At 46.9% G+C, this 27,500-nt stretch overlaps 3 protein-coding genes across 5 annotated transcripts in view; 2 read left to right on the top strand and 1 right to left on the bottom strand.

The window, feature by feature from the left end:
* Positions 1 to 2,513, top strand: part of LOC126581434 (UDP-glucose 4-epimerase-like) — a 4,506-nt gene extending 1,993 nt beyond the window's left edge. For 2 of the 3 annotated variants that reach the window (XM_050245090.1, XM_050245091.1), the window contains exons 2-4: positions 1,033 to 1,861; positions 1,951 to 2,143; positions 2,220 to 2,513. In XM_050245090.1, coding sequence (XP_050101047.1) covers positions 1,033 to 1,861; positions 1,951 to 2,143; positions 2,220 to 2,293 — 1,096 coding nt within the window. In that variant the 3' untranslated portion in view covers positions 2,294 to 2,513. Of the gene's footprint in view, positions 1 to 1,012; positions 1,862 to 1,950; positions 2,144 to 2,219 lie in introns of all 3 variants that reach the window. The other variant, XM_050245092.1, reaches the window with a different exon arrangement.
* On the bottom strand, positions 2,346 to 3,580 carry LOC126576703 (N(6)-adenine-specific methyltransferase METTL4). Its single transcript, XM_050238012.1, has 3 exons — positions 3,344 to 3,580; positions 2,591 to 3,284; positions 2,346 to 2,491 (listed from the first exon to the last, which is right to left on the bottom strand). The coding sequence occupies exons 1-3, from the start codon at positions 3,578 to 3,580 to the stop codon at positions 2,346 to 2,348; spliced, it is 1,077 nt and encodes a 358-aa protein (XP_050093969.1).
* An 8,006-nt stretch (positions 3,581 to 11,586) lies between these two features.
* LOC126572585 (phospholipid phosphatase 1-like) overlaps positions 11,587 to 27,500 on the top strand; it is a 25,364-nt gene continuing 9,450 nt past the window's right edge. The window contains exon 1 of the mRNA XM_050232002.1: positions 11,587 to 13,344. Coding sequence (XP_050087959.1) covers positions 13,254 to 13,344 — 91 coding nt within the window. The 5' untranslated portion in view covers positions 11,587 to 13,253. The remainder of the gene's footprint in view (positions 13,345 to 27,500) is intronic.

The raw sequence follows: 27,500 nt of genomic DNA, 5'->3' as shown, positions 1-27,500 counted from the left end.
CGTTACGCTGGCGACTTTATCTCATTTGCATACCCATCCATTCGTTCCGTAATCCATCAGGAAAGCCATCTGTTACGTTTGCTTTAGAGTACAAAAAGCAAAGACAATTAAGCAAATTATACTCGATCCGTTTTCCACGAAAGGGTCTCTAAGGGGCCATTTAGAACGCACAATGCATTGTGGCGTGCGTTAACCTTGACTTTGTGTCTGGCACCGTTTTGTACATCGGCGCCGTCGTGGAATTTACGAAATATCAATGACCTTATACCCAGTACACGACCCAATTGAATCGAGTGCACGCGAGTGTGGCTACATCAACCGGCTTAAACTTACGCAACGTGTTTCGACGCACGGCATCAGAAACAAGTTCATTGACAACCAGGTTCAGTGGACTCCCGGCCGCATGTGAGAGATGAGGTTCATCATCACCATCATCATCATCATCATCGTCATGTTGCGTGCATTCCTGTGCCCCTGCTGGGAGGCCCCAGCATCAAACCAGTTTTACTGTTCTCCTTCTCTTCTCGCACCATAATGTTGTGTACCGTAATGATTGGCGGCACTTCTCGGTGATCTAACCGTCGGTGGCTCAACCGTCAGTATCGTAAACCCTTCGCTCATGTTGGTTTTCTCTAAATTTTGAGGCCTAATGAACCATCTTTCTTTGTTCTACACACGATCAAGCAGTGGTTAAAGCGGGAAACATAAACTGTTTAATGAAGAAGCGAAGATTACCATCTCAGCCTTTAGAGGCTTCTTCTGATCGTTAAGGGTGTTAGACATTGTGGGAAGTTATATATCTAGAATTCTTTGTTTTGTATAATGCAAGGTTGTGAAGGTACTTACCGCATTACAATGATAGAAACACCAGTCGACGTCCTAGAGAGCAGTACGGTCATTGCCGCCACATACGAGTGCACCCCTATGCTGTTCACTTTATCGATTCATCCGTTTATCTGCCTTATAAAAAAGGGTACTAATTGCATTTTAATGTGCATCGTTTCTAATGCAGTACCCTCTTCATCGCTTCAGCACATCGATCAGCACAAACATGACGGGAGAACAGAAGGGAACGGTCCTGGTCACCGGTGGAGCGGGATACATTGGTTCGCATACGGTCGTGTCACTGCTCGAGGCCGGCTACGGAGTGGTGGCACTGGACAACTTCACCAACTCGGTCAACTCCGCCAAGAACGAGTCCGTGGCGTTGAAGCGTGTCGAGGAGATTACGGGCCGGAAGGTACACTTCTATCGGTGCGATCTGTTGGACAAGGATGCGGTCGAGCGTATCTTCAAGGCGCATCGCATCGACTCGGTCATCCACTTTGCCGCTCTCAAAGCGGTCGGTGAGTCGATGACCAATCCGCTGCTGTACTACAAGAACAACATGATCGGCATGATCAACCTGCTCGAGGTGATGGATGGGCTCGGTATCTACAAGATGGTGTTCTCGAGCTCCTGCACGGTGTATGGCGAACCGGAGCGACTGCCGATCACGGAGGAAAACCCAACGGGCAATGTGACGAATGTGTACGGCCGCACGAAGTACTTCATCGAGGAGATGCTGAAGGACGCGGTACGGGCGGATCCGAAGTGGAACATAATTGCACTGCGCTACTTTAACCCGGTCGGCGCGCATAAATCGGGTCGCATCGGCGAGGATCCGACGAAGCAGTTCACCAACCTGATGCCGTACATCGCCCAAGTGGCAATCGGGAAGAAGGATGTGCTAACCATCTTCGGTAATGATTACGATACTCCGGATGGCACGGGAGTACGGGATTATGTGCATGTGATGGATCTGGCCAGTGGTCACGTGGCAGCGCTCAACAAATTGGACAAGGAGCATCTCGGACTGAAGGTACAAACAAGTTTCTTGTGCTACTTTCATTCGATGACTTATAGCGCATTCTCCTTTTCTAACTTTGTCATTTTGCGTTCCTTTTCTAGATGTACAACCTGGGTACCGGAAAGGGCATATCTGTCATGGAGCTTATCAACACCTTCGAGCGAGTGAACGGGGTCAAGATTCCCTACGTTATCCAGGATCGACGTGCCGGTGATATCTCGTCCATGTTTGCCAACGCAACGCTCGCCGAAACGGAACTCGGATGGAAGGCGGTACACAGCGTCGAAGAGATGTGTAAGTAGCGCTTGCATTATGCGTGCCGGAACGTGTCCATGGCATGTTACTTAAAACCGTCGTCTACTTCTTCCAGGCGAAGACTTCTGGCGATGGCAAACCATGAACCCGACCGGGTACAAAACGGAACAGGCGAATGGACACCATTGAGTGGGCTTGCGGCTTGACGTATTTATTTTAATGCCAGCGCACGTTCCACGTCTCACTCCACTTCGGCCAGTTCATAGAGGCGTTTATTTTGCAGTTTCAACACTTCCATTCCAAATGAGGTACAACCGGAGTGCAGGCTGCGAGCGAAAAGCTCCAGACAGTTTGGTGCTTCGAGGGCAAATTTTGTGCGAATCAGCTCTGAAACAAAAACGGGAACCGGATTACCTTTATGAATAATGATAATAAAGCGATAATTTTATCTTAAAAAAAAAGGGAAACAATGCAGCCGTTCATTACCGTAGAGAGGCGGTTTGTGGGAATGCAGGGCACTCGGTATGCTGTAGAGAAATAGCTCCTTGGGAATGGATTTGGCCAGCGAAGAACCGGGTGGTAAGCCGATGAACAACCGTTCGTACGGTTGCTTACCGTTGGGCTCTTTGAATCTACACACTGGATCTCCCTTCTTTGTAATCTTGGTCCAATACCAAGCGCCAACAGTTTCGAGTCCCCACTTGGGGAAGAAAACGCTGGCAATGGCATCGATATGGGACGGTGCGTTCGTGCACCATACGATCACGATCGTGTTCCCGTGCAAGTGGCGTTCCAGTGGGATCTGTGCGATGTCCTCGTTCGCCAGCATCCGGTAGCTTGCCCGTGCGTTTGCTCCCTTAACCCGTCTTATGTATTTGTTCCACCAGGGTGGATCCAGCACGATCAAATCGAATTTCTCGCTCTCTGGCAGGTACTCGTTGAACCGACTGATGGGTGCATTGAAGAAGGTAACATTCGGTGGCACAAGAAAGCTTTCACCGTCCAGCTCAGTGAAGACAGTTTGTTCGGAAGTATTTCGTCCGTTGAAACAGCTATCAGCATTGTAGGTAAAGGCCAGATTGAAATGATCAACAAATTCCAGGGCAGGTTTGTTGGATTGCTCGTGCTTCTCGTGCTCGGCTCCTAGTTTGCACTTAATACTGTTTAGATTATCAGAAACCTACAAAAGGAAATGTAGTGATGATATTTAACTCTTAGCTTGTGGCCTTTCCAGCTTACCTTAGCCGTAATTTCGTCAAACAGACCAGCTGTTTTCACGCGTTTCCGCTTTTTAGGCGGAGGGATCTCCGGTCGATCCTCTCGATAGTCGTACGGCGTGTTGATGTCGAAAAGTACGCCATTCAGGGAAGCACTTTGGATTCGCTTATCGTAAAAATTGTCCTTATACAGCTTGGCCACACTATCCCGATGGTTTAACAGAATAGAAACTGCGTTTAGCTCACGGAAAGCCGGCATCGCGGAACAAAAAAACGGTTTGTTTTGATTGCGCGCCACTTGACACTTCTCGGTAGAAAAAAGCACGGAAATCGACGAACCCGAAGAATCGACGAAACCTGTTTGTTGCTGTCAACGTGGGGGTGGCAAATTTTTAATCGAAAGTATTTAAGGTTTTGCAAAGTGATTACGCAAAGTTGTTCGCCAAAAACGTAGTGGTTTTTGCTTAACTTTTGTATAAACCAAGTCATATTGCTTGCCTATTTAGTGGTGAAGTTGCTGCGAGCGTTCTGTAAACAGTGAAGATCGTGTGCCGGCTAGTGCACTCCCCTCGGAACGTGGTGGTGGAATGCATTTTTGAAAATGCAACAGCTGATTAACCCGCGGCGTGCATTCTGGGCAGGTAAGTCAAACGAAGATTGTTCGAGTATTGTAGAATTTACTTGTCCCTAAACATTGTCCCCCTTTGATAAGTGAAATAAATCATTCAACGCGCTATGATGACTGGCATTTTTGGTGGTGTCTAGCATATCGAACGATAAGAGCACGGGTGTATGTGAATTGGCCCGTACATCAGGCGCCCCAGCACATGGCACACGTTGTTTCGGTCAATTGATTCGGTCAATCTCAATGACGCCAACATTCTAATGCGGCCGAGGAAAAAGATCTTCCTCAAATGCCAATGTGTGGGTGCAAGCGTACCTGTTTCCACAAATCCTGTGGCATATTTATGATCGGCACCAATTTCTCCCAAAAACCAAATCGCGACGTCGATCGCCAGCGAACGTGACCTAAATAGAACAAGTTTTTGGGGGATTTGTTCCTGTCCCGCGACCGTGAAAAATGAGCCACACAAGTGGAAAAAATGGACAACAACGTGGAATAGTAATTGTCGTACCCACAACACCTTCGATCGTTTGCAATGATCTACATAGCAAGCGAACCACGTCCACAGAACATAGCGCATCAGTGCGCGATCGCATGTCACGGATCATTTGTATTCCTCTAGCTTACTTGCGGAGCACCGCAGAGTAGGCTATACCGATTTAGTGATGTTGTCTTGGATGCAGATCGAGCTTCCACAGACGAAGGCACATAAGAGAGAGTTAAATAAACCATGCTTTCTGGTTAAATAAAAATGACTGCTGACCAAATAAATGAATGGAACGACGAACGCGATATGGTTTAAGCTGCTCGTAGCTTAAAACCATAAATACGATACCCGGTGGGATGGAAATTGATTTAAATTGAAATATTTTGACACCTGGGTCAAGCGGTGCGCCCGCGTAAAGTGTTCTTTTGATGAAACTATCGTCTTTCCTCTCTGTGAGCACTCCCCAAATCGATGCCCAATTTATGGGCACGTGAAAGCGATAAATAATGTTATCCGATGGTCACTGGCCATGAAAAATATGAATACGCAGCACCACATGTGCTCGCGTGTTAGTTTATCGCTGCACCTCTTAGCATCACAAATGAGCCTTTGTGGCCTATCTATCCAATGTTCGATTGGGAATGCCCTAGGCTACATAATAGGGTTCGCTAGGTCACTGTACGGACGAAATACAAACCCCCGTGAGACTCATCATTAAAGCACACGGTGTCCATCGTGGGCCTCCTGCTGTCCTCGGGGTTTCCAGCGATGGGATCTTCAGCATCAGATCTCACTCATAGCGTTGCGTCGCTCGCTGGTGCGGAAACGGAAATTGAGATCGATACATCAGAAACATTCCGGTTCATCTCGATGCCTATCACCGACCATTGACCCGGCTCAGTATGCCCTTCTCCCCAAAAATTGTGCATTCAATCAATGCATCATGGAAGCACCGCGTGCTGCAGCCACCCAACGTGGCAGCTCGACGGCCGGAGAATGCATGTAGTGCCCGTCCGATGGCGCTTGGCCTGATTGGCGTCGTCGTAGCCAGACCAACCGGAGTTAATCGGTAATGGTGCTTTTTTAATGCCTCCGGGATATCGCTGGTCAGCCGTGTCTGGGTTTGTCTGAGTGCGAGCGCCACATAGACTTACCATTTCTCTTTATCGAAGAACAAGAACATTCAACTTCATCATTGGGAAAGATGGTTGATGGGTTTCGTCTGCGTCGATTGCTCTCGTCAGCGTGTAGGGGGGGCACTCGATGGGTGCTACTCTATAAAGTTACAATTGAATTATCTAATCCCATTTCCTGCACGAGCGTTGCCTCAGAGTGCTACAATTAAGATCTTGGCCTTCATTTCCCCCCCATTTTCGTTCGTACCTCATACAGATCGAAGCCGAGATTGAGGAAAGTGTTCTATTACCGATGTCTGTGGTGTGCTGCTATATCCATCGAGATGCACTTATAAAATAGCTTGGAGTAACGCTATCCCTCCCAGCAATCCGATAGCCATCACGATGTCTGGTTTGATTCGACAGGTCGAATGAACAACAGGCTTTTTCCCTTACCAAATCCTTGAACATTGTTTAATTACCTAAGTTTTCCTTATTTCCCACTAATATGAAGTCATTAAAACTAAATATTATTTCCAGGAAGTAATCAAGGCATTTTCAATTAATATTTTGCAACTTTTTATGGGTCAGCTGAATTTTTTAATATGGTGTAAATGTTTTTTCAGTGTTTGTTTAGTCATGTTAAAGTGAACAACACATGAACAATATAAGTGGATGGTTTGGAAAAGAAATATAATAAAATAAAGTAATGTCAGCAATTCTACTGAATAATAAAAATGAATGAATAATTCCACTGAAAAATAATATTTATTAATCAATCAAAAGCAAAACATATAATTACAGCTACTAGCCTAGTAAGTATTCCAAGCAAGGGCTACATTCCTAGACGCAACATTCGTGGTTTTGTGGTGACATTGCAGTGTTCGTTCTTGTACAGAATGACGCAGAAACCACATAGCATTGATCAATGATATAGGCTTTCAGTAATTGATAACTAGCATTACTCGGGGTTTAGATGGGGTGGATACGGGATACGCTAGAAACGAATAGTAGCAAACCAAACCGGGAGCCAGCTAGGGTGCTCCTTCTTCTCACCACACCAGCTGCAACGGCACCCGGTGATTAATTGAATTAAAACCAACGCACATCGCGCTTCGTTCGCTGATCGATACTGCAGCCGGCCGTCACAACCGGCTAAGGTTCCTGCATTCCGACGAGATGGTCACTTTCTTTGCCAGATTCTTCCCCCCACGCGCAGCTAGCGTCGCACTGGACGGTGTGGAATGGTGTCACAAGATGAAGATGATCTTGCCACGAACGGACCTGGCGTCAAACATTAGCTGCCGGGGAGCAACACGGTAGCAGAAACCGCGGCTATCCGCTGTCTCCGTGTATTAAGCGATATCTCGAGGAACGACTGATACGCTGGATGTTGGGCACGTTCTGGGCGAGTTTATTTTAATCACTTGAAAAATGACTTGGTCATCATCATCATCATCACCATCTACAGTTCTTTCTGCTCCTCGCCGGTGGTGCGTCTGGAGCGCGGACTCTTCTCCGGGATGGTAAGCTGAGGTCATAAGTCACAAGCCAACCCGGCTAGACCCTTATTATTCCATTACACTGTTAGCTTTTAATTGGTCGGATTGAGCCAACAAACACTACGGTGCCACGCTGACTTCCAGAGGGGTAAACTACCGAAACGTGCTATCCAGCGAGCGTGTTGCTGCTGCTGCGGCTGCTGCCGCTTCTTCTGGCGCTGGCCATGGAAGGGAAGTAATTTGTTTAGCGTGCCGAGTACATATAAATGTGTAAAATTCCTTCGCCAGACGGCGACGACTCCGGACCTCAGCGCATCCTCCAGATAAGCATCGGGGAAACGCGGATCACACCGGACCATCGTAGCCGGTTCTTTCGACCGGAGCCCAGGAGAGATGGAATCATTGGTGGGGCGGTGCAAGCTCGTCCGAAATGATGTTTTTGATTATTTTTATGACCGATCCAACCGGCGCTCGTCACGGGCTTAGCTTAGCGGTGAACAGTGCAGATGACAAATTTAGTTCAAAAACACAGTGAGGCAGAGCGAGAGAGCGAAAGAATTTGAGGGCTTTTTTATGATTTTTATTCGTAATTCCGACAAAGGAAACAAGATGGTCAGCCAGATTACGGTCAGATACGGGAAAGAATGGGACATCAATGGAGCAAGTGCTTGCAGTAAAAGAGGCGGTACACAACAAGCAACGTGGGACCGTGGGCATCTCACCTTACGCTTTACGAACTCCCTAATGCGGCCTCAATATTCTGGAATTCTTATACAGCCTTTTTCCAACAATTCTTTAGTAGAAAACTTGCTCATAAAGAAGCTAATAGAGTTTTAATCTGCAAAAACCCTGTTCTCCTACATGTTCGCGCCATTACTATTCATAGTACAAGATCCTTATATAGAATGGAGCCGTAACCGACAGTAAATTATCTTATTAAATCGAGCGAGTCCTGTGTCAACACGACATTAGTAGAACAGTAAAAACACGCGCGATTCGCGCGTCATTTCCGAAGATTGCCTCATTCCGGATTTACACCTCGAAGAACATAGGTATTCCCCTTCTAATTGCCACACACCTTAATTTTACAACCGGAGGCTATCCATTCCGGATGAAACATTTCCTGTTCCTGGCTGGCTGGGGTTAATTCGTATTTTTCGATCGGACGATTCCGTTCGGTGAATTGTAAAAGAGTTCCCCCCGCCGGGAGCAAGAACAGCGGACAGCATTATCTATCTGGCGACCATGTTCGATACTTGGCTCCCGCTGAGCTGGCTGGCGTCATACTGTGAATGGCCTGCAAGGAACGACGGGGGGGCTCGTGGATAATATACGGAATTATAGTTTTATGGCGGCTTCGACACTGGATCACAGTGCTCGCGGGTTCCAGCACCGACAAACATAAAATAAGTCAAGCAAAGGGTGTCAACGCTAATAGTATCGTCGTGTTTAATGTTTTTGCATTATAAATACAATTATTTGCACTTATCCGCTGCGTATCATCCACCCTGGAGTGGCCCGGGTGATATGACGATCCAGGGATAAATGAAGGCCGACTCGTTGTTTGTTTGGTGTCGATGATGATGCTGATAGGATTGGATTTTATTATCCGGATACCTTGGAGCGTAAAAAACACGACGAGAAACGAGTGCATCCCGTTTAATGTGCATGCGACTGGCAGCTGTCCGCTTTGATTCCATCCATCGATCTCTGGCCGGTCTGGCGCAACTCGCTCGCCGGTCCTGTTCTGGCGTTCTGATGATGGGAGCGATCCGCCCCGCCCGACAACCGAGGGCAACGTTATTATTATATTTATCTCCGGGATTTATACTGTTGCTGTGCGTAAATCAAATCGTAAAAGAGGCTGCATCGGGGTGTTTTTTTTAAATATGTTTCTGTTCCTTTTTCCCATTTGTTTGGTCCTCGATCTTAAGACCTTTCATAAAGACACACACAAACACATGCAGACACGATCGAATCGGATCTGAAATGGGAAATGAAAGTAACAATAACACGACAACTCAAGACAGAGTACGGCAGTATTGACAGTCGCTCAAACTTTTATCCCAAATTCGATGCACATCTTCAAACCCAGCAGAGGAAGAAAGGGGCGTACGTGGACCATGGATGCTTCTTCGACGGTTCTGTCTTCTGTTCCGAGGCAAGAGCCGAAAACTCATCATCTCATGAGAAAGTCAGTGAAACGTTACACGTAATAATCGGCCCCTGAATGGGATCGGTTTGGGAAATTGGTTGGAGGAATGCGGGAAATAGGTGTGGCACAATGAATAAGCGCTCCGAAATGGGCGGTATAGTGTTGCCCCTGTGTTGACCCTTGAGAAATGGTGCTTCTTCCCATTCCCGTTCCCGTTCACTTGGCACCCTTGGATTACCCCGGAGGCTGCGTATGATTCAGGTAGCCAAAGGTCGCAAACACTGAATGGGTGCGCATTAGATCGTATAGGAAGGTGAGAGAGGATGGCAAAAAAAAAAGTGAGTTGCTAATGCTATCCCCGGGCATTCCGGCTTATGCTGCGCATGGTGCAGAACGAGAGGATCATGCGCTGCGGTGGTTGGTATTTTGCCAAGATAATACCAAGGTAATCGGTAGCGCACCGTGTGTTATTACAGCCGCAAACAAATATTAGCGCACCTTCATCGCGAATATTTATGGTGTCGTAGGGCGGGAATGCGGTCTAGAATAGTAATCGTCATCGTGCTCTGTGAATCATCTGTGGTTCAGGCATCAGATGACACTTGCTTTTTTGATAACAAAGATGATAACTGCAGAAGCGAGCAGGATTTCTATACAACTATTTCGCAAACTCATTCCATGATAGCAGTAAATTAAACTGACCACATGATCAACAAAAGATCAGAAGCTTCTTTACATGCAATGTTCTTCGGTAGTTTTTGTCCGGAAAGACTGCGCTGAGCGAATGACTAAGTGAACCGTGGATGGCCTAACTCTTGATCCTGATCTTCATCTACGGAATTTTATATATTTTTTTAGTTTAAGAAAGGGCTCGGGTTTGAAGTTCATTCTGTGTTTTATACCGAAGAAAGATTAATTCATGAGGATATTTTTATACTAAAATCGCGAAACCAATTTAAAAATTTATGATACCGAACCTAAGTATGGACTGTCCATTCCAAAAAGATATCGATAATAAGTGAAAAAATCATAATCATCTTTAAAAAAACAATTAATCATTAGTATCAAACTATTAAAATAACGATCCACCTAAATAAAAACGTTTAGCGACTTCACAGTTTTAAAACGAATTAATCATCGAAAGGATTGCCGCGCGGACAAAACAGTTAGTGAGTTGGGCGATTCGCTACAGGGTTTGCCCCAAGGGAAATCTATTTAGTTCATTTTATTGAACAAGTAATAGTTTATTAAGTTTACTATAAATTAAGAAACTTACAAAATCCACTTGAAGCGTCCATTGAGATCATCAGATGAGTCAGGTGTCGATTTAAAGGTCATGGTTTGGCAGACGTGTAATATTCCTTTTTGTGCTCCTGATTGTTTGATCTTCAGCTATTCACGAACATGTGTTGGATTTTTTTTAACATATATGAGAACGGACGAGCCGTATGTTTAACATGTGTTGGATTAAAGGATACAGTTTGGCATTTGATTGAGATTGCTTATCATGAGTCAAGGTGATCCTACCAAATAGAGAATATGTTTTAATGCTCGACCACGGGCCATTGTTCATGCAGAGTGGTCATTGTTGGTCTGCCTTTTTGTGTTATCGGAACGAGATCTCTTTTAAAATAGAAGAAAGACTAAGAAGAGTATTTTTCGTGTAAAGTTTACTATACAAAAAAACGGCAGTTGAAACGCATCTTTAATGTATTACATGCGTCATAAATTTGCCCATAAAAGTGACTCCTGGCTCGTACTGGACGTATGAATTGAACCAGAAATGTCAATTAGAGTTAATTGCATTTTTTTGTGTACATTTAAATGCTAACATCGTAATTTCTCACTAATGACATGCATAAAAGATTACCAAGTTGTTTTATAAATAGCTTTTAACTTTGATAAAACAAACCATTACGGTGTACCGTAATGGTTTGGAAAGAGAGCGTGCACAGCAATTTCTGTGCTACGCCGTATGATAAAAATACAAAATATTCTCGCACAAAAAAGGATTTTCAAATGTATTTTAAGTACTTGACTGACCAAATGGGTGGAATTAATATATTTACACAAAATCAATCTCTATATTCTGTTTATTGGTTTTTATACAAAATCCCATTTGCCAGGATACATCAGTCTATTAAAGGACCAACTTAATCGATCTTATAGATCGTACAGATAGAGAACAAACTCAAGTATACCGCTTAACAATTGCCAGCCTTCAGCCTCTGAAGGAGTCTCTGCCAGCGGGCACTACACCTCAACTCACGCATTGGGTTTACTCAACCGCTGCACGCTTGCGCCCGATCAACGGCGGCATGCGTTCGTTTAAAACCCGGAGCCAAGAGACCGTGTTCATCCTTGTCCGTGTTCATTCAAAAGCGAAACGTGGTCCGAGACGGTTGTCGGTCGTGCAGCTGCTGTTGCTCTAGCTGAGCGAGCCACAACATATTACGCGTGCAGTAAAGTTTTCTATCGATCGGCCGCAGAGATCCGCGAGTGTTTATTTATTGACGTGTTTTACTCTGCTCTGCTTCGGAAGCAGCAGTACCTTCTGGACCTGGTCCCCGGGGGCATAATACCGGTTGATCGGTGTAACGGTCTGTGTGGAATTAAAAAAAAAATGTTTTTGTTTTGATACCTCCCGACCTGGCCGCGCGATAGACGACGGTGCGGACGCCTGGCTAGCCGGCCGCATCCTCAAGGACCCATGAGTGAACAGCGCATCCGAGTGATTGATTATCAGTGATTACAGGGGAGGGGCAGTAATGGTTATTAGCCTTGTATGTGTGATAGTGACAACGAAATGTCGACATCGATCCTGTCTGCCTACTTCTAATCCAGTATAAAACGTGCTCCGAAAGGAACAGTCACACTCACCAGCGATAGGCTGCTTCTGGTTCAGCCTGGACAGGATTGTCCTCGAAAAAAACAAACAACGTTCCCGCGATCAGCTCCGGGAGGGAATTAAGCAAGGACTGGCGGCGTCCTGCTGTTGGCGACGGCATTAATAAATTAATTAACTTTGATCGTGATGGCGCTGGTGGTGGCTAAATCAAGCTAATAAACATACAGAAAACGACCACGGCGCAGCGCAAACCACCCGAAACGCCGCATAGAGAAGGGGAATCGGATCGTATTTTTCGATTGCCACAGCGTGGAGTGATTGCCGGTGGCGGAGAGTGAAGCCCGGAGTGTGTGTTGATACGGAACTTCCGTTAATCTGCCTCGTAATTGGCCCGCCTCGGTACAACGGAGCAGATTTAGAGTGGCCAGAAAACGGGCAAACCAGGGGAGATCGAAAGCAACCCGTAAACAGTTGGTTCCGGTGATTTTACGGAATACACGGGCCCGTTTTTTTTCTCAGGCAACGTTAGGGTTCACCCTCGGTTTATCATGGTGCGCATCTGATAACACAAGTGTCTCACGTGCTAGTCTGTGTCTGCGTCTGTGTGCGATTGTGTTTTTATTTGTTTTATCTGCGTCCCCGTAACACGGAACGGGACATCGCGTTTATTGGCACAAATCATAATTGTATCGTCGTCGAGCGCGCACGAGGAGAACGCAACGGTGGTGTATGGCCACGGACGCTCGTTGCTTCCAACTGCTGCTGCATGATCATTTATGATCATCTCTCCCTCGCAGAAAGACCGCCGGGGGCCCCCTACCGGAAAGGAAGTGCTCGATTGTGCAAATTCGTTGTCCATCGTCCGTCGATTGGCCAGCCTGGTGGACGCTGGCTAATCTCACGGGTCAGCCACGCAAATCGGGAGCAATTCCTCCCCATGATAACGCTAGACTGTCGATTCTAGTACGACGTGTGTGTCTTTGTGTGTAGACGAGTGGAACTAGCGCTTGTCGTGGATCCGAGGGGTGTATCTGCGGCGCAAACCACCACCGCAACTGTTGTTGTTCGCCAGTTCGGAATTGTTCGCATTGTTGTCACTTCGACGAGTGCGAGTGTGTCGTTGGTGCAGTGTCCAGTGTACTCCGTGTTGTTCCGCGGCCATCTGTATCTCCGGTCATCCGGAGTTCCCGACGTGAAACCATGGCAGACGTCGAATCGCAGAAGATATGCGGCAAAGCGAAGGCCAGGATCACGCTGCCCGTCGCCATCGATGTGGTCATACTGACGCTAGGTAAACCAAAACACTGCGACACCGTTCGGTGTGCGACTCCTGCACGCCTCAAGTCGATCCTCGGCGATCGCGCTTCACACGGAAAGGGGGTTATCTGGTGTTAGATCGTTGTTTGCTGTTGATCAATGCTGCTCGTGCTCGTGCTGCTGCTGCTGCTGCTGGTTAGAATTCGACACGACAAACCAACGAGCCCAAATTCTAACGTCCTGATAAGACGCTTCGTTTACAAACGGACACGTTTACCCCCGTGCGCGCCCCGGCAACGGAAGCGTCGAGGGACATGCCCCACGTTGGGATTGGTTTAGCGATCACTCCCAACCGTGACTGTTGTTTGACTGTTTGATTTGAAATGTGCGGCAATTATCGCGACATTTAGTTGGGAAATCAATTAAAAACCTCGCTGCGAGAATTCGGAACGAGAAACTAATAAGCGTAATGTCAAAACATTGATTAGCGCGGAGCGATCGTTCGTGAAGATTTCCTCCGGCTAGCCTCTGCGCAAATCCAATGCTGTAGTGACAGAATCATTGCTCCTGTATTGCAACGCTACTGTCCCTGTCCATTATCAATAAAAAATCATGAGCTCTCAACATACCCATAGCCGATGCGGTTCATTCGCCGCCGCCCCCCCGCGGGCTTGTCAAAGTCAGATCGGAACCGATCCATCCTGAATGTTCGCTGCGTAAGCTCTTATCACGGCGCTTCCGTGGTCTTCTCGAAAGACCCCAGGAGCGAGGGGCGCTATGACTCAACCACAGACTCCGCCGAGAAGTGATCCGAAGCGGTAGAGCGATTTTTTTTTTCGGTGGAAGATCCTCACGGAAGAGCAGAAAGGAGCAGGAAATAAGAAGAAATTCGTCCAATAAAGTGGACTCATTACGGGCGCTGGCCACTGGGTTCGCTGTCAGCAGCTCGCATTCATTCGTTCGCCTCGGTCTCAATCCATTAGCCGATTGTAAACGTTGTTGTGGGACGGTGGTTGTAAGAAAGTAACAATGTAGCTCATTTGAGGTACAGTAGGTTCCGTTTCATGTCACAGACACCATCCTCCCCTCCCTCCCTTGTTATGTTTGCGTAATGCTGTTTGGTTCGTTTAAGTTATGAGAACGCAGCTTTTGCCTCCGGTTGACACGTCCGCCGTCTGCACGCGCGCGGTTTCGTTCAAGCGCGCTCACATAACTTCTTTATGCGCTCTGCTGCTGCTGCTGCTACTGCTGGTAATGTGCCTCCTTTCCGTCGGTTCTTGTCTTATCACAGTGGAGTATTGTTTTGTTTCGGGAAAGGGGAGGAACACCCGTTTTTGTCCGTTAACCGGTTGACCAGCACCACCAGCGAGGGCCATGCGGTGCAAACGATTTTACTGGGACTTTATCAGATAACGTGTACCCTGCTTCTTCTTCTTCTTCGTCTTGTTGTTGACAACCCATTTTTTTGGTTCCCAGCTTTTTTTTTGTCTGTCGCATTAAATCACCTTTTCTTGATAACAATTTGTCGAAGCAGCTCGTCCAGCAGCTCCCGATTGCAATCAATCTCCGTGTGGTGTGGTGGTGTTTTGCGCTGATGCTGCTCCCACAGCGCGATGATGGCGTGTTTTTGCTTCGATTTTCGTCAATTTTATGATCACTATCAACCCGCCCCGGGTTTCCGTGTGCGGTTCCATCGATGAATTGCGCTTGCCTCCATGTCATGTTCCTGGCAGAAGAGAGTCATAAATCGATCGTAACCCATTTTTATGCTGCAAAAGACACGAAGAAAAACGACGGCATTCGGGGACGGCGCTCTCTGCAGCACATCAGATCGCTGCCCCTTCCTGCCGTCGTTCCGTCGACTGGGAAGTTAAGAAATCAAACCACGAAAACGGTTCGATGATGGTTGGGTGCTGCTTCTTTCCCAGGTCGAGTTCAGCTCGGTCTTATGCTTCTAGCAGACCGTCGCACCACCCATTGATGCGTTGATGCTTGAAACAATAAAGATTCCGCAAACGCCGAAACTCTGGCCGTTGTTCCGCTTCCAAGAACTGGACTGCGGCGAGAACCGGAGATCGGATCGGGACGCCATGGCATCCAACACCGACCGACAGAACCTTCGCTAGGTCCAACGGCGACGTGCATCGCGCTATCGATCGACGACGGCGACGTGTTATGATATGATGTGCGCGCATCATGTTTTCGACATTTTATTGTTTCCTCTTGTTCCTTGGGTGTTTGGGAACCCCGCGACGGGACGCCCGCGGGGCGGTGGAAAGAGAGTGTTGCTTTTATGGTTCTTACGTGAGATTCCCGGTCGATCGGGATCGGATGCTGCCAGCGAAGCTATGTAGCTCGGTTTCCCTTTTCGCGGTTTTGGTTTCCTGCTTTTCGGCTGCTGCTGCTGCTGCTGCTGCTGCTGCCCGCGATCCACCTTTGGCTTCCACAAAATCCAACACTGACGTGCCGTGGTGCTGCTAGTTCCGTTTTGCAACTTTATGACTTCTTGCGGCAACAAGCCGGCGTCGCCGTAAATCAATGCCGACTCTAGTCTGTAGTTCATATTTTACGACCCCTGTTTTCGGCCAGGGCGAGGACTTCTCGGGAGTCTGGTCCCTTTTTTCTCATGTCCGGAGGTGGGTTTCGATATGTTTTTCAGCGAACCTTTGCTCCCTCTGGCATTTTTTTTCTCTTTTTTAGGGAGGGATATTTCCGATGAAACACGATTTCAAAATACACAATTTGCTCCCTCAAAAATGCTTCTTTCCAATTCATTGCTTTTCGTAGTTTTCTTTAGGGGTTGGATTCAGGTGACCACCGGGTTCGTGGTTCCCACCACAGCGGGTAAAACAATTGACAAAACTCTCCGATCAAGTTTGTGGACAGTACAAGAAGCGACGGACGATCGCTCATCCGTCCGTTTAGCGAAAATCTGTGGGGAAATTCGGGTTTGTTTTGTGTCGATCACTATCTATGCTAATCGTGTTCGTTCGCCGCGATCGTCTCGTACGCAGCATCTGCAACCTGACTGACTGGCGAGGCGTCACGCCCACGGACCTTATCTGCCATTTATACTTTTCAACGGAATATTAGCGAGAGGTGTTCCCGGTAAAGGTGACAAGGTTTTCGTGTATCCGTCCGTCCATTCGTCCCCGGGTTGCAGCTTTATCGTGCGTGGTGCCCGTGCCGCCTAATGCGTGACCATTTATCGCCCGGACGGTCCCAGGAAAGATTAACTTCGCACTCCCCAAAGCGAGGCGGCCGCTTACGGGTTTTTGGTTTCGTGTTCGCGCAAAACCAGTGGGCTTAGCACCGTCGCAGCCTCGAACAAGAGGGAATCATATTGAGTTGACTAATTGTTGAGCACAAGTAAAGCACCGCCACTAATCGTTCATGCGACCATCCTGGGGTCCCGGAACAAGCTGAGCGGTGGCAATCAACCACATGTCGCGTTGGTCATGGTCAGGGAAGTAACATAATCCAGCAAAAGCAATTAGGAACAGCGCGTGTGCGTGTTTAGTGGTGAAGCGTAAGGAATGGATTTTAAAAATAACAAACAAGTTGAGCACTTTGTGGACGTCATCGGAGATGTCGAATGATTAGAGGAGGGACGTTAAATAGCCCAGTGGAGACGGAAAACACTGTTTTCTGATCCATTTTCGGTGTCTATTCACGTTACATAAGCGTGTTGTCAAGTAAAGCGTTTTTTCTTGCTTTTTAGATTCGCTAACTGACTGCCATTGTCTTGTTTGAAACTGTATGTTCTATATCTTTTGTCTTGGTTGTACTTATTTAGCTCTAAATTATTTAGTTTGTTATTAGGAGACGATATCACAAACTCAGTGATTATTGTTTAATTGTGATTTTCTACACATTAACCAGTTTTACCCTTAATTTTTCATTAAAGTGACATCAACTACATGTTTAGATTATATAGAGACACAATAATTATTTAAATTAAGTTTTATATTCTTAAAGACACTTGTATTACTATTTCAACGATTTACATAACAGAAAATAAAATAACGGAGATTCTTCGTATTTATTTTCTTCGATATTTTTAAAGTCCTTTGCTATCGTCAAAAAGTCTTGGTTAGCCTCGATCTAAAATGGATTCTGTTAAAAAAGTACAATCTTCCATTAAATTCTTTTAACTTTTTCCATTATTTCTTCTCTCCTCTCCACTGAAGACCCTTTCTTACACTCTTCTAGTTAAGCTAGTTTGCTCGGAACATTTAAAAAAATGCACTTGCTAGATACCCAAATGCAAATTGGAGTAATAAAATGCAATTTAAGTATCTACTACATTTTAGAAAAAAACAATCTTTTAATTTGCAAAAAATGTCAAATCATTCGCTCAGAAATTGCCAAACAGCAACACTGTGCCCGGTGAACCGATTGACTCCTACGGACACATAAATCACAATCTGCAACAATTAAGAACAATGAATCTGGACATCGAACCTCTGACCATCGCGATAATGTTTACGCTCGAGTTCTTCCGGCCCCCCCGCCCGGGGGGGGTAAATGGTTGTGGGTAGGAGAGAAACAAACAAAAGTCGCGAAAAATCCGCTCCACGATCCGGACCACGGCAGTCCGCAAAGTATCCGGTATCGGAGAAGCGCGAAACCGTTACGCGACAGACAGTAGTGGCCACCACCAGTAGTGACCAGAGTGCGCCAAAGTTGATACATCGGAGATCCCTCGCCAATCCGGTTGTAACGCGAACCTTCCGTAGTGCGAACGTTCTCCCCCTCTTTGAAATCTCTTTTAGGTACGTTTGCCACGCCAAGTAACAAGACACCTGGCGTGACAACAACCCGTGGTGTCGTTGTCGTGTCCCCCCATGGCCGATTCTGTTCCTCCAGTTCCCCTGGCCTCCTCTTTCGAGCGTTGAATGAAATGTCGTATACATTGCAGAACGGCAATTTGTACTCACAGTGCAAGGGAGAGCATCGAGAGTGGAACCCGATGAAAGCTAACAGATCGGCAAATTTATGCGATCGAGCGCACCGATCATCGGCGATGCGGCGAGCGCGTGCAACGAACCGCGGACCGCGGGCTGGGCCGATTGCTCAAAATGCTAATGATGCGTCGCGAATGCATTTGTCACAATGGGCGAAGCACAACATGAGCGCATGTGGATGACTTCGAGCGGTGAGCAGCTTCTGTATAGCTTCGGCTTATCGTTCCGGATCAACGACGATACATTGCTCCGTACCCCTGGTGCCGTAGCGAATTGTCGCCAAGCGCGATGTCAACGGCATAGAACAGATGCAATAGACCTCGCAGAATAATTGTGCTCGTAGCTGCTGCTGGAACAACATATTATAGTAATGAAACAGGGATACATTCGCCCGTGGTAGAAAGTAGAAGCGAATAATCTCTATACCGAGGCGACATGGCGCATACTGTTGACTGTTTCCATGCAGTGAGACGTGCTAGCTCTCGACTGCATTTATCACTCGAAACCACGGATGGCAACCATCTTATCTTGTAACTTTCTCCACCTCGATACTGGACTCTTTCATGCGGAATCATGCGGTGGTGTCTACGCCGATCGGCAGCATTCCTTCAAATGGCATTCCCCTCGCTTATTCACTTCTCCATTGGCACGCTAGTAGTGTGCCAACGCCGCGTGCCTGTTGCTAAACATAATTGTTTCGCCCGCATAGGAAAACCATCCTAGACGTGTTTAAGCGAGACGGTACGACACTTTGGTATTCCTTTCACTTCACTTCATGCACTTCGTTTCCGTACCGGTGACCATGGCGTGCTGGCGATGGCAAACCGAAAACCAATAGCAACCAACGGAGCGCAGCACGAAAAAAGGATTTTATGACCACGAGAACCCCGCCCCCCTTAGCGTTTTATGAGTTTTTATTGTTGCACCGCTGCACACCCGTAAATCGGTTCTTTTTTTTGTCTGCTCTCGGCGACGGTCTCTCGTCATCATCACCGCTATGACGAGCGATTGATAAGGACAAGGATGCTCACCGAACAACGGAGGGACGGGCAAGCGCAGGCACCGATCAGTCACCGGTGGCCGTTGGTTCGGTTTCTTCCAGGCATAAATCCAGCCATAATGAGTTTTATGTGTAGAGGCGAGCGAGCGGCAGTCACCACCTCCGCCAATTGCACGCCCAAGCCATCTGTCTGTCCGTCTAGCCAGCTTGGCGGAACGAAATGCAGTTCTCTTGTATGGCAGTCGGTTGAAATGCGTCACTTTACAACCCTCCCTGGCGTGCCTAATGCCTTACAGTGTCTGCACGAACCGCTCGAGGAGCGCTCAAATGCTCACTAATGGCTCCTGCTCTTGAGCCGCTGAAGTTTCTGTGAAGGAGAACCACGGCGTCCAGACATTAGGGGCATTGCAGGTCCCCAGGTGACGTCGTCGTGACAAGCGCGGAAGGCACGTCACCAATTCATCAATCAATCGCAGCCAAAAGGTGCGCATATCCGGGACGCGTTCCCAAGGCACGGGTTGCTGAAGCGATCGTTGCACTCCAGACGAGCCAGCCAGCGCGAGCATTAGCCTTTACTCTCCGGAGGAATGAGGATCATGTCCGGAGCACGAGCGCACCCGATGTGTACATGCATCGGCGATCCATGCCGGGAATGCTCACCTCACCGACATAGAGAGAAAGAGAGCGACCATGGCGTGCGTTTGCTACCAGATGCCTGGTACCAGCTGGTTTGTCCCCAGGTTCCCGGGAATGTGGTCACTTCCTATTACAGATCGTCGCTAGTCGACGGAGTCTACGAGCGCCCAAGGGGGCGAGCCTTGCTTGTTCGGTCTAATTGGCTTGTACCAGCTTCTGGTAGAGATGTTCCGCCCTACACCGCTGGTGGCATTGTGTTCCATCAGCATTCTTCTGCAGTCCGCAGTCCACATACCACGGGACGCGAGTTTATGTTGTTTGGAAATCGCTTACCAACCAACCAACGCGGGGTATTTGACAAATAAAGCATGTGTAAAAGGGTTTCCCTGCGTACTGAGCGAGTGATCGCGGTACAAGCTGCCAGGAGGAGACACACATGCGTCTTCGTCGTCGTCCATGCCCGGGAGAGACAACGGAGAATGCGTTGTCTATGCTGTTGCTGCATCCACAGCTCAGCGGCGTTGTGTTCATTCCATGCTTTTGATTGCCAGCGCCTAGACTGTTCTTACACTACACATGCTGCCCCTAGACGGTTGACTTGTACTCTCCCAATCCGTAAACAGCCGCTAGCGTCGGCTGAACGAAGGAATACAAACAGAGCCCCCGGGGGACTCGCTGCTTATTTGCTGCTCCGTGCTTCCGTGCCAATGATCTCTCTCGCGCGCTAGTTGCTTCCTTTTTCCTGTTTGCGCGCGGTGTCTTGTCGTAGATCGTCGTCTGTGGAGTGCGGAGTTTGTTGTAGCGTGTCGCGATCGGATCGGATCGTTGCAGCGGCACAACAAATGATCATCAATTAAGATCGTCGAAAGTGCAGCGGCACGAGTGACAGATGGGATGCCTTAATCGATTATGTTTTGCCGCCACCACCACCACCACCACCAGCACCACCACCAGCGATGAACTCGAGCCGACAATGAACATGTCGATCGTTCCGGTGTGATCGCTCCGAGGTGCCGATAAATCCTTTCACATGCGGCTCTATCGTTACCGGTTGTCCGGTTCTAGGGTTGTTGCATGGCCAGGCGGTGGTGAGATGCTGCAGAAGGGATCATGTTTCACGAGTAGTAGCAGCATCTTCTTTTCCACGTGTTCTTTCGTTGGCAACGAGTTAGATTAAAGAAAAGGGGTTTTGAAATAGCTCGGGGAGTTGTCTAGGCTTCTGGCCAATGGGTACGGCCAGGCGCATCTGCCCTCCGCTAGAGAAGAAAGAGAAGCTTTGTGTTGAGGAACTGTGGACAGACCCAGACACCAGAACATCTCAGAAGTAGCAGTTGTGGTAGCAAGTTCGGGAGCTAAGCACTCCCGCTTGACCGTCACGCGAGTATCATCTGTCGGATTGCATTAGTGTCGCTGGAAGATGGATAGAACCGGACTGCGAGACGATTGTAACATGTCAATCACTGCATCTCCGATGGAATTTCATTTACGATCGATGTTGAATGTTCTGTGAGCTTCTAAGATCATGTATTTTATCTAAATCCACCTTGATTTCTATCCGTTGCTTTCATCAGTAGATTAACAGTTCAGTTAGTTCTACAAGCACCGTACTTAGTTCCGGACCCTTGATTGATCGAATGGAACGAACTGAATTCAAGCTGTTGACTGAAGAGGAATCCCAATAAAAAAAAAACTTAATATTAAATCCAACGCATCTCATCCGTTACTACATCTTGCTGCCATTAGCACAACAGCGCGATCTCCAAGAATGGTTCGTAGCGAGCATCCCATTCACGGGTCCCGTATCACCATGTGTTGAACAATATTTTATGTTTTCGCGGCCATAATTCCCTCTCGAGGGAACCCTTTTGTTGGCTGTCTGAATGGGGATTATTGTGCACCGTACCGTAGCCTGTTGATGCGTTAATTCCCGTTCCCCGTTAAGCATTTGTTGATGCACCATCCGTACCATTCGACTTTGCTTCCTTGCGAGACATCGGTATCGTGTATGTGTGTTTACGGGGTGCCTAACACGTGAGTCAAGACCTAGCTGACGCTAGCTAACAATGAATAGCGCGTCCTTGGAGATGAATCAGCCAAGTGGTATTCGTTCCAGCGATTTTTTTCCCTTTTTTTCAATGCTCTCCCGTAATAACCTGGAGCTTAGGGTAAAGCAAAATGTCCAGGTGGCCTGTACGAACCCTCCAAGAAACTTGATCGTTGCTGGATGCTGGAGGATGAGTTAGGGGAATTAGTTACTGCTGTCAAGAAGCTGCTGCTGCTACTGCTGCTGCTGCTGCTGCTACTGCTGCTGCTGCTGCTGTGGCTCTAGATGTTATAAGTTACAAGCGTAAGCAGGGCCAATGGAATGGGCTTTTCCCTACGCAAATGATGCGCTCGCATGTTGATGGAGAGAATTGTGACTCGTCATTTGATTTTTTATTAATAAATTGCCCCAAAGATTGTTCACAACTTCACAATCTTCAGAAACGGGGAAATTGAACGAAAGGAAATGAAAATTAATTAAGTAAAAATCATTCCCCTCCCGTTTAAGTAAGTTTAAACGCTCTATGAGATTTCTTTTACTTTTAATTAACGTGTTACGGTGAAAATATTCTCCAAATATCGCCGTTCATTAGCACCGACCGGCAATTTTGCGACTTGAATCTTCAGGATTCCCGAGTTTTGTTTGCATCTTTTGTTGCTCATCAAATCGAACCGTGTATCGTAGCTGATAATTGGACCAATTTAACAAAATCCTCCGCTTTCTTTGTACGGAGAAGACAACACAGAAAACGAACAAGAACGACTCCGCTGGATTGGTTAATCAAGAAGACGCCAATGATTGTCTCAGCAGGGCACAAACTTAATCCTTGCCTTTCATTAATGCACGAGGCAAAAAAAAACCCCAAGCCATCCGTACGCACACAATAACTGTCATTATGCTCAACGGTGGGATCATATTTCCGATGGTTTATGATTAATGTTGATCGAATTCGCATTATTACGATAAACTATATAATTTCCTGTTCCCACGATCTCCCCCCGAGAGAGGGATGCGGGATTCACTCCGTGACCTATCGTGGGGACATGACCCACGTCTCAATTGCGAAATGTGTGTTCTTCGGCCACGTCTTCCGCGTGCCCTTGTCGTAGCCGGCCAAGGATCAAAGACGATGGCGGCTGTAAGGCTCGTTAATTATAGAGTCACACTAGCCGGAACGGAGCGATATTGAGTCCCGGGTTTATTCTTTCAAGCAGCGCGCAGAATCTTGCGAAACACGCCTCACAACAGGGTGTCCCCTTTTGCTTGCATACCAGTGTAAGAATGGGAGGTATTAATCCTGAGGCGCGCTGCACAGTAATGGAATGACGACGCGCAGCGGATAAGTTCCCTGTAGCCTGTGTAGCCTCGGCTTGTGGGCTGCAGGGAAGCGTAATCATATGCTAAGCCGCTTGGACGGAGGTTGAAAAATTGACAAATTCCTGTACAGCGTTCGACAGCTTGCAAATGACTGTCGCCGGGTCCCCGGCCAATTTGGCAAAAAACATAACGATAAAATGCGATAAAAAATGGTACGCCAACGAGCAGCCCCGAGCCCGGAGCAGATATCGCTGGATTGGGTTTGGATACAATGCGGTTTTTTTGCGTTGTGCATGCATTAAAATGTTAATACCAACCTCCACAAAGATGATCGCATTAATGAGTGCCGGTGGCAAAAATGTGGTGCTGAACCATTTTGTTAACCGGCATAAAATCTGAAACATTAACAACCGCCACGGAATGCAAAATAGAGAATCGCAAATTATGAATATTGATTAAAAAATTAAAAATATTGGACGGCGACGAGCGATTCTAACAGCTGGAGCAGCGCTGGGAATGGAAATAAAGTTGGACAGCTTTATTTCCATTTCTACGCAAGCCAACAACAAGAATCGATAGACTCGCCTGAACCCAATCGATAACCCCTAGACTGTCCGGTTATCCGCACGGATAGCAACTCAATCGTGTGGAGAAGCATCGTTTAATAATCCGTTAAATTATGCCAAAACCTTCAAAACCAATGTGTGCGCTCGATCCGATCGCGATCTAATGTACCGAACGCACGATCACCAGTCATGGCGATTCTGCTGCTGCTGCTGCTGCTGCTGCTGCTGCTACCAGTGACACCAAAGTGGTGAAGATGTTTTTTTGTTTGGAATGCCTTGCGGTCTGAAAGCAACGCATCCCGGGCTGGGTGTCTAGCTGGGCGTCACCTGGGACAGCTCACTAAAAATAGCGAGGGCAACACACCTGCATGCAATATTCAAGGTTAACATAATGAACGACAAATGGACTCTCATAGAAGGACGGCACCGGTTTGGCTTCGAAGTTATCGATTCCGGCAGCAGCATGTCTGCCGTCATCCGTGGATAATGTAGGGAAAGCGATAATTAAAATGTACATTACGACGCTTTGCGTATGATGCTGCTTACTGCAGTTGATGACCATGTGCCCTGCTAGTGCGATATACACCGCAATCAATATTATAGTTGTTGCTTTAGTTGTTTTTGAGCCCTTCACGTAATTAAAACATGTCGTCCTGTGTGATAAGCACAAGTTTAAAGAAGAGGATATCACGGAGAGCCAGTAGATTGAGTTTAAAATATAAAAAAAATATTTTTTAAACAATCATATAAATAGTTTCTTAGTTAAAATCATTTAACTAAAACTTTAACATTAACGATCTTTTCCTCGAATTGTTTTTCTAGCTTCCATTCCACTTCTATATGCATTATATCCGATGTACTATTAAATTATTATACCCTTAAATCATGTCAGTGCATTCACATTTTCAAGTGACAGCCGTATGGCGGCAATTAATTGTTTAGCGTGGCACTACCATTAAGCTACTTATCTTATGTCTGGTGTCGTGCTGGATACAGGGAAGCACTGGCATGATTCACTCAATCGATGCTCAAGAAAAGCCCCAACGGCACTGCTAGTCATTCGCTAGGCACGCGATGGATTGCACCTTCCAGGCGCCACCGTCTGCCATGATGCCGCGGTGAGTCAACGGGCAGGTTACGAATTCACGGACGTGCCCTGACCTATACGGCGTGAATTCCTGAGTGACACGAATGTTTCTCCATTCCTCCAAGAGACATCTTAATGAAATCCCAAAATGATTCAACACGATGCAGCGTTCGCGTCGGAGTTTTATTTTATCAATCGCTGTTAACACTTAGTGGACCCCCTCCACGGCACTCCGAAAGCAATGGGGGCACAAAAGAGTGATCATGAGAGCCGGAGGTGATGAGGTCGTAAATATCTGCAAATATGACCGTCGGCCGGTTTGACGAGACCACCTTGGCAAGCGAATCATCATCAGAGAGCATATAATCGGCGGACAGGCCGGGGCTGCCATATGTATGCGATGGACATTGACAAGAGGGGGAAACCAGTTCATCTTCGTGTGTGTTCTCCTGTCCGCTCGGAAGATTATTATTAAATGCCATGTTTACGGTTTAGTCCGCCTCTCGGGTGTATGGGGCCGAAACAAAGCAAAAGTTGGCGCGGAATAGCAGAAGCAATCATAAATCTGCTAACACATCTTCTTGGCGTTATTTATCGGCTAGGGTTGAGTGAGAAACGGGGGAACCAAGCGGATGCCATAACAGTGCCGGCCGACTAGCAGATTAATGCTGATGACACCTTTTGCGATACTCCCAGCTCCCGTTTGGATGGTGTTAATGTGTTGCCATGTTGGTCAAGGTACATTCTTAAATTTTAATAATGCCCTAACCACATCTACTTCATCGATCAAACCACTGGACGGTCACGTAAAAGCATTGTGCGCCCAAACCCATCCGCTCCAACTGAAAGAGGTGTCGTCAGTCCATCGTCTCGGCCAGCCAATTTCGTGCTCCGTGGAAGCCGCAGATCCATAAATCACTCACCGCTAAACATCACATAATCGCGCTCGAATGCCAAAAGCGACGAGCATCTGGTTTTAATTTCGAAATCCGTCGGTATCGGCGCCACAAGAGAGTGTTCGGTATTCGGCATTCTTTTGTATTTGACTGATTTTCGACGCATAGGGAGAGAACGCATGACGCATGTTTGGAGGAATTTATGCGCCTCGGTTCTTCCTCTCGTTTCATTAAACCCCATTTCGCACCCCTAAAACCGGTCCCGGCTTCTATTGTTTCGTGAGTCACGACGTGTCGCTCGGTTAAGGAGAACGGCGCAAGCTGCCACAGCTGATGGCCAGGGAATGACACAATGGAGAGAACGGAGCCAAACACATTTTAGCTGCTACAAACCGGAACAAAGCGATACAGCTGCCGAGTTCCGGTTTGGTTGGGTGTGTTTTTTTTTGCCAATGACTTGATGGCAGCCATCTGTGGCGAAAGGATTGGGGTTTGAAGTTGTCGCGCTACTCGACTCGACTCCACTCGACCACACATTCACGTTTGGGTTTTGTTAGTGATCCGGAAGAGAACGATTAAACGGTACGCCGAGGGAGGGACGAGTTGTGGCGAAAACAAGTTCTAAACCTTTCCATGTTTCTCGTTCCGCTACGAAATAGGTAAGAGCTTAAGCTAAAAAAACTAGAAAGCTTATCGGAAACGATGTTAAAACACTTGTACATGGTGTACGTAATGGAGTCATTTGGTAAAATTTTGTTTTAAAAATAGTTTCGAACGATGATTTCTATGAAAAATTATTATAAACAATCTTCAACGGTCGGTAGAAATTTGCCAAATTGAAAACCAATGAAGCTAATGATCAAACGATAGGTGAACTGGCCAGAAAATAGAACAGGATGTGAAAATGAATTTAAAGCAATCAACATGCATCTGCGAACTACACACGAACCTGGGAGCGAGAGGTGCTAAGTACAACTATAAACTAATTTATCGGAACGCATGCAACTCAGTTGCAAGGGAACTCGTTAGTTGATAATTAGTCTCGTAAATTCCTGTTCGGCGTGGAAGATAAAACAAATCCTGAAAGAAGCACCAACGGAAAAGATCATTAAGTTTGTGCGATTTGTTAACGGATTTTCACCGCTACGCCTATTCATCGCATAGGTGATGAAAATTTCAAACAAATGTGAAGACAGTGGAGAAGTTGAACAAGTAATATTTAGAGCCGTTACTGATGGTATGCAGGTATCTAAATATTGGCATAAATATGTTATAGAGGAAAACTATTTTTCACGAACACAACATTCTCCATTTCTGTATGTTGATGATCAAATCGAATGTTCATTCCATTCCATTCTTGAATTTAACCAATGCAGGATGCCACGGAATACCAATAAAATCCTGGAAAGTGGATATTTTTTTGAAAAAGTTCCAATTAACCCAATTATAGATTAATGATCGACCGATTCTAATGTTAGTACAATTCTAATGTTAGTACGTGGAACACAACTCGCCGTAAAGTTGGCGAAGACCGTACCGTAACATGCTTAGCCTTAACCCCAGTCAAACGCAACAACCTTGCTGCGTTGGCCAGCAAACGGAAACCTCCAAAGCTCTCTGCCACGGCAGCCAGCCAGAACACTTTCGCTCACCTCGCTCGCCACCTATTACGAAATC

The sequence above is a fragment of the Anopheles aquasalis genome, chromosome 2 (assembly GCF_943734665.1).
Source record: "Anopheles aquasalis chromosome 2, idAnoAquaMG_Q_19, whole genome shotgun sequence".
NCBI lineage: Eukaryota > Metazoa > Arthropoda > Insecta > Diptera > Culicidae > Anopheles > Anopheles aquasalis.
This window is presented reverse-complemented; position numbering and strand designations above follow the sequence as displayed.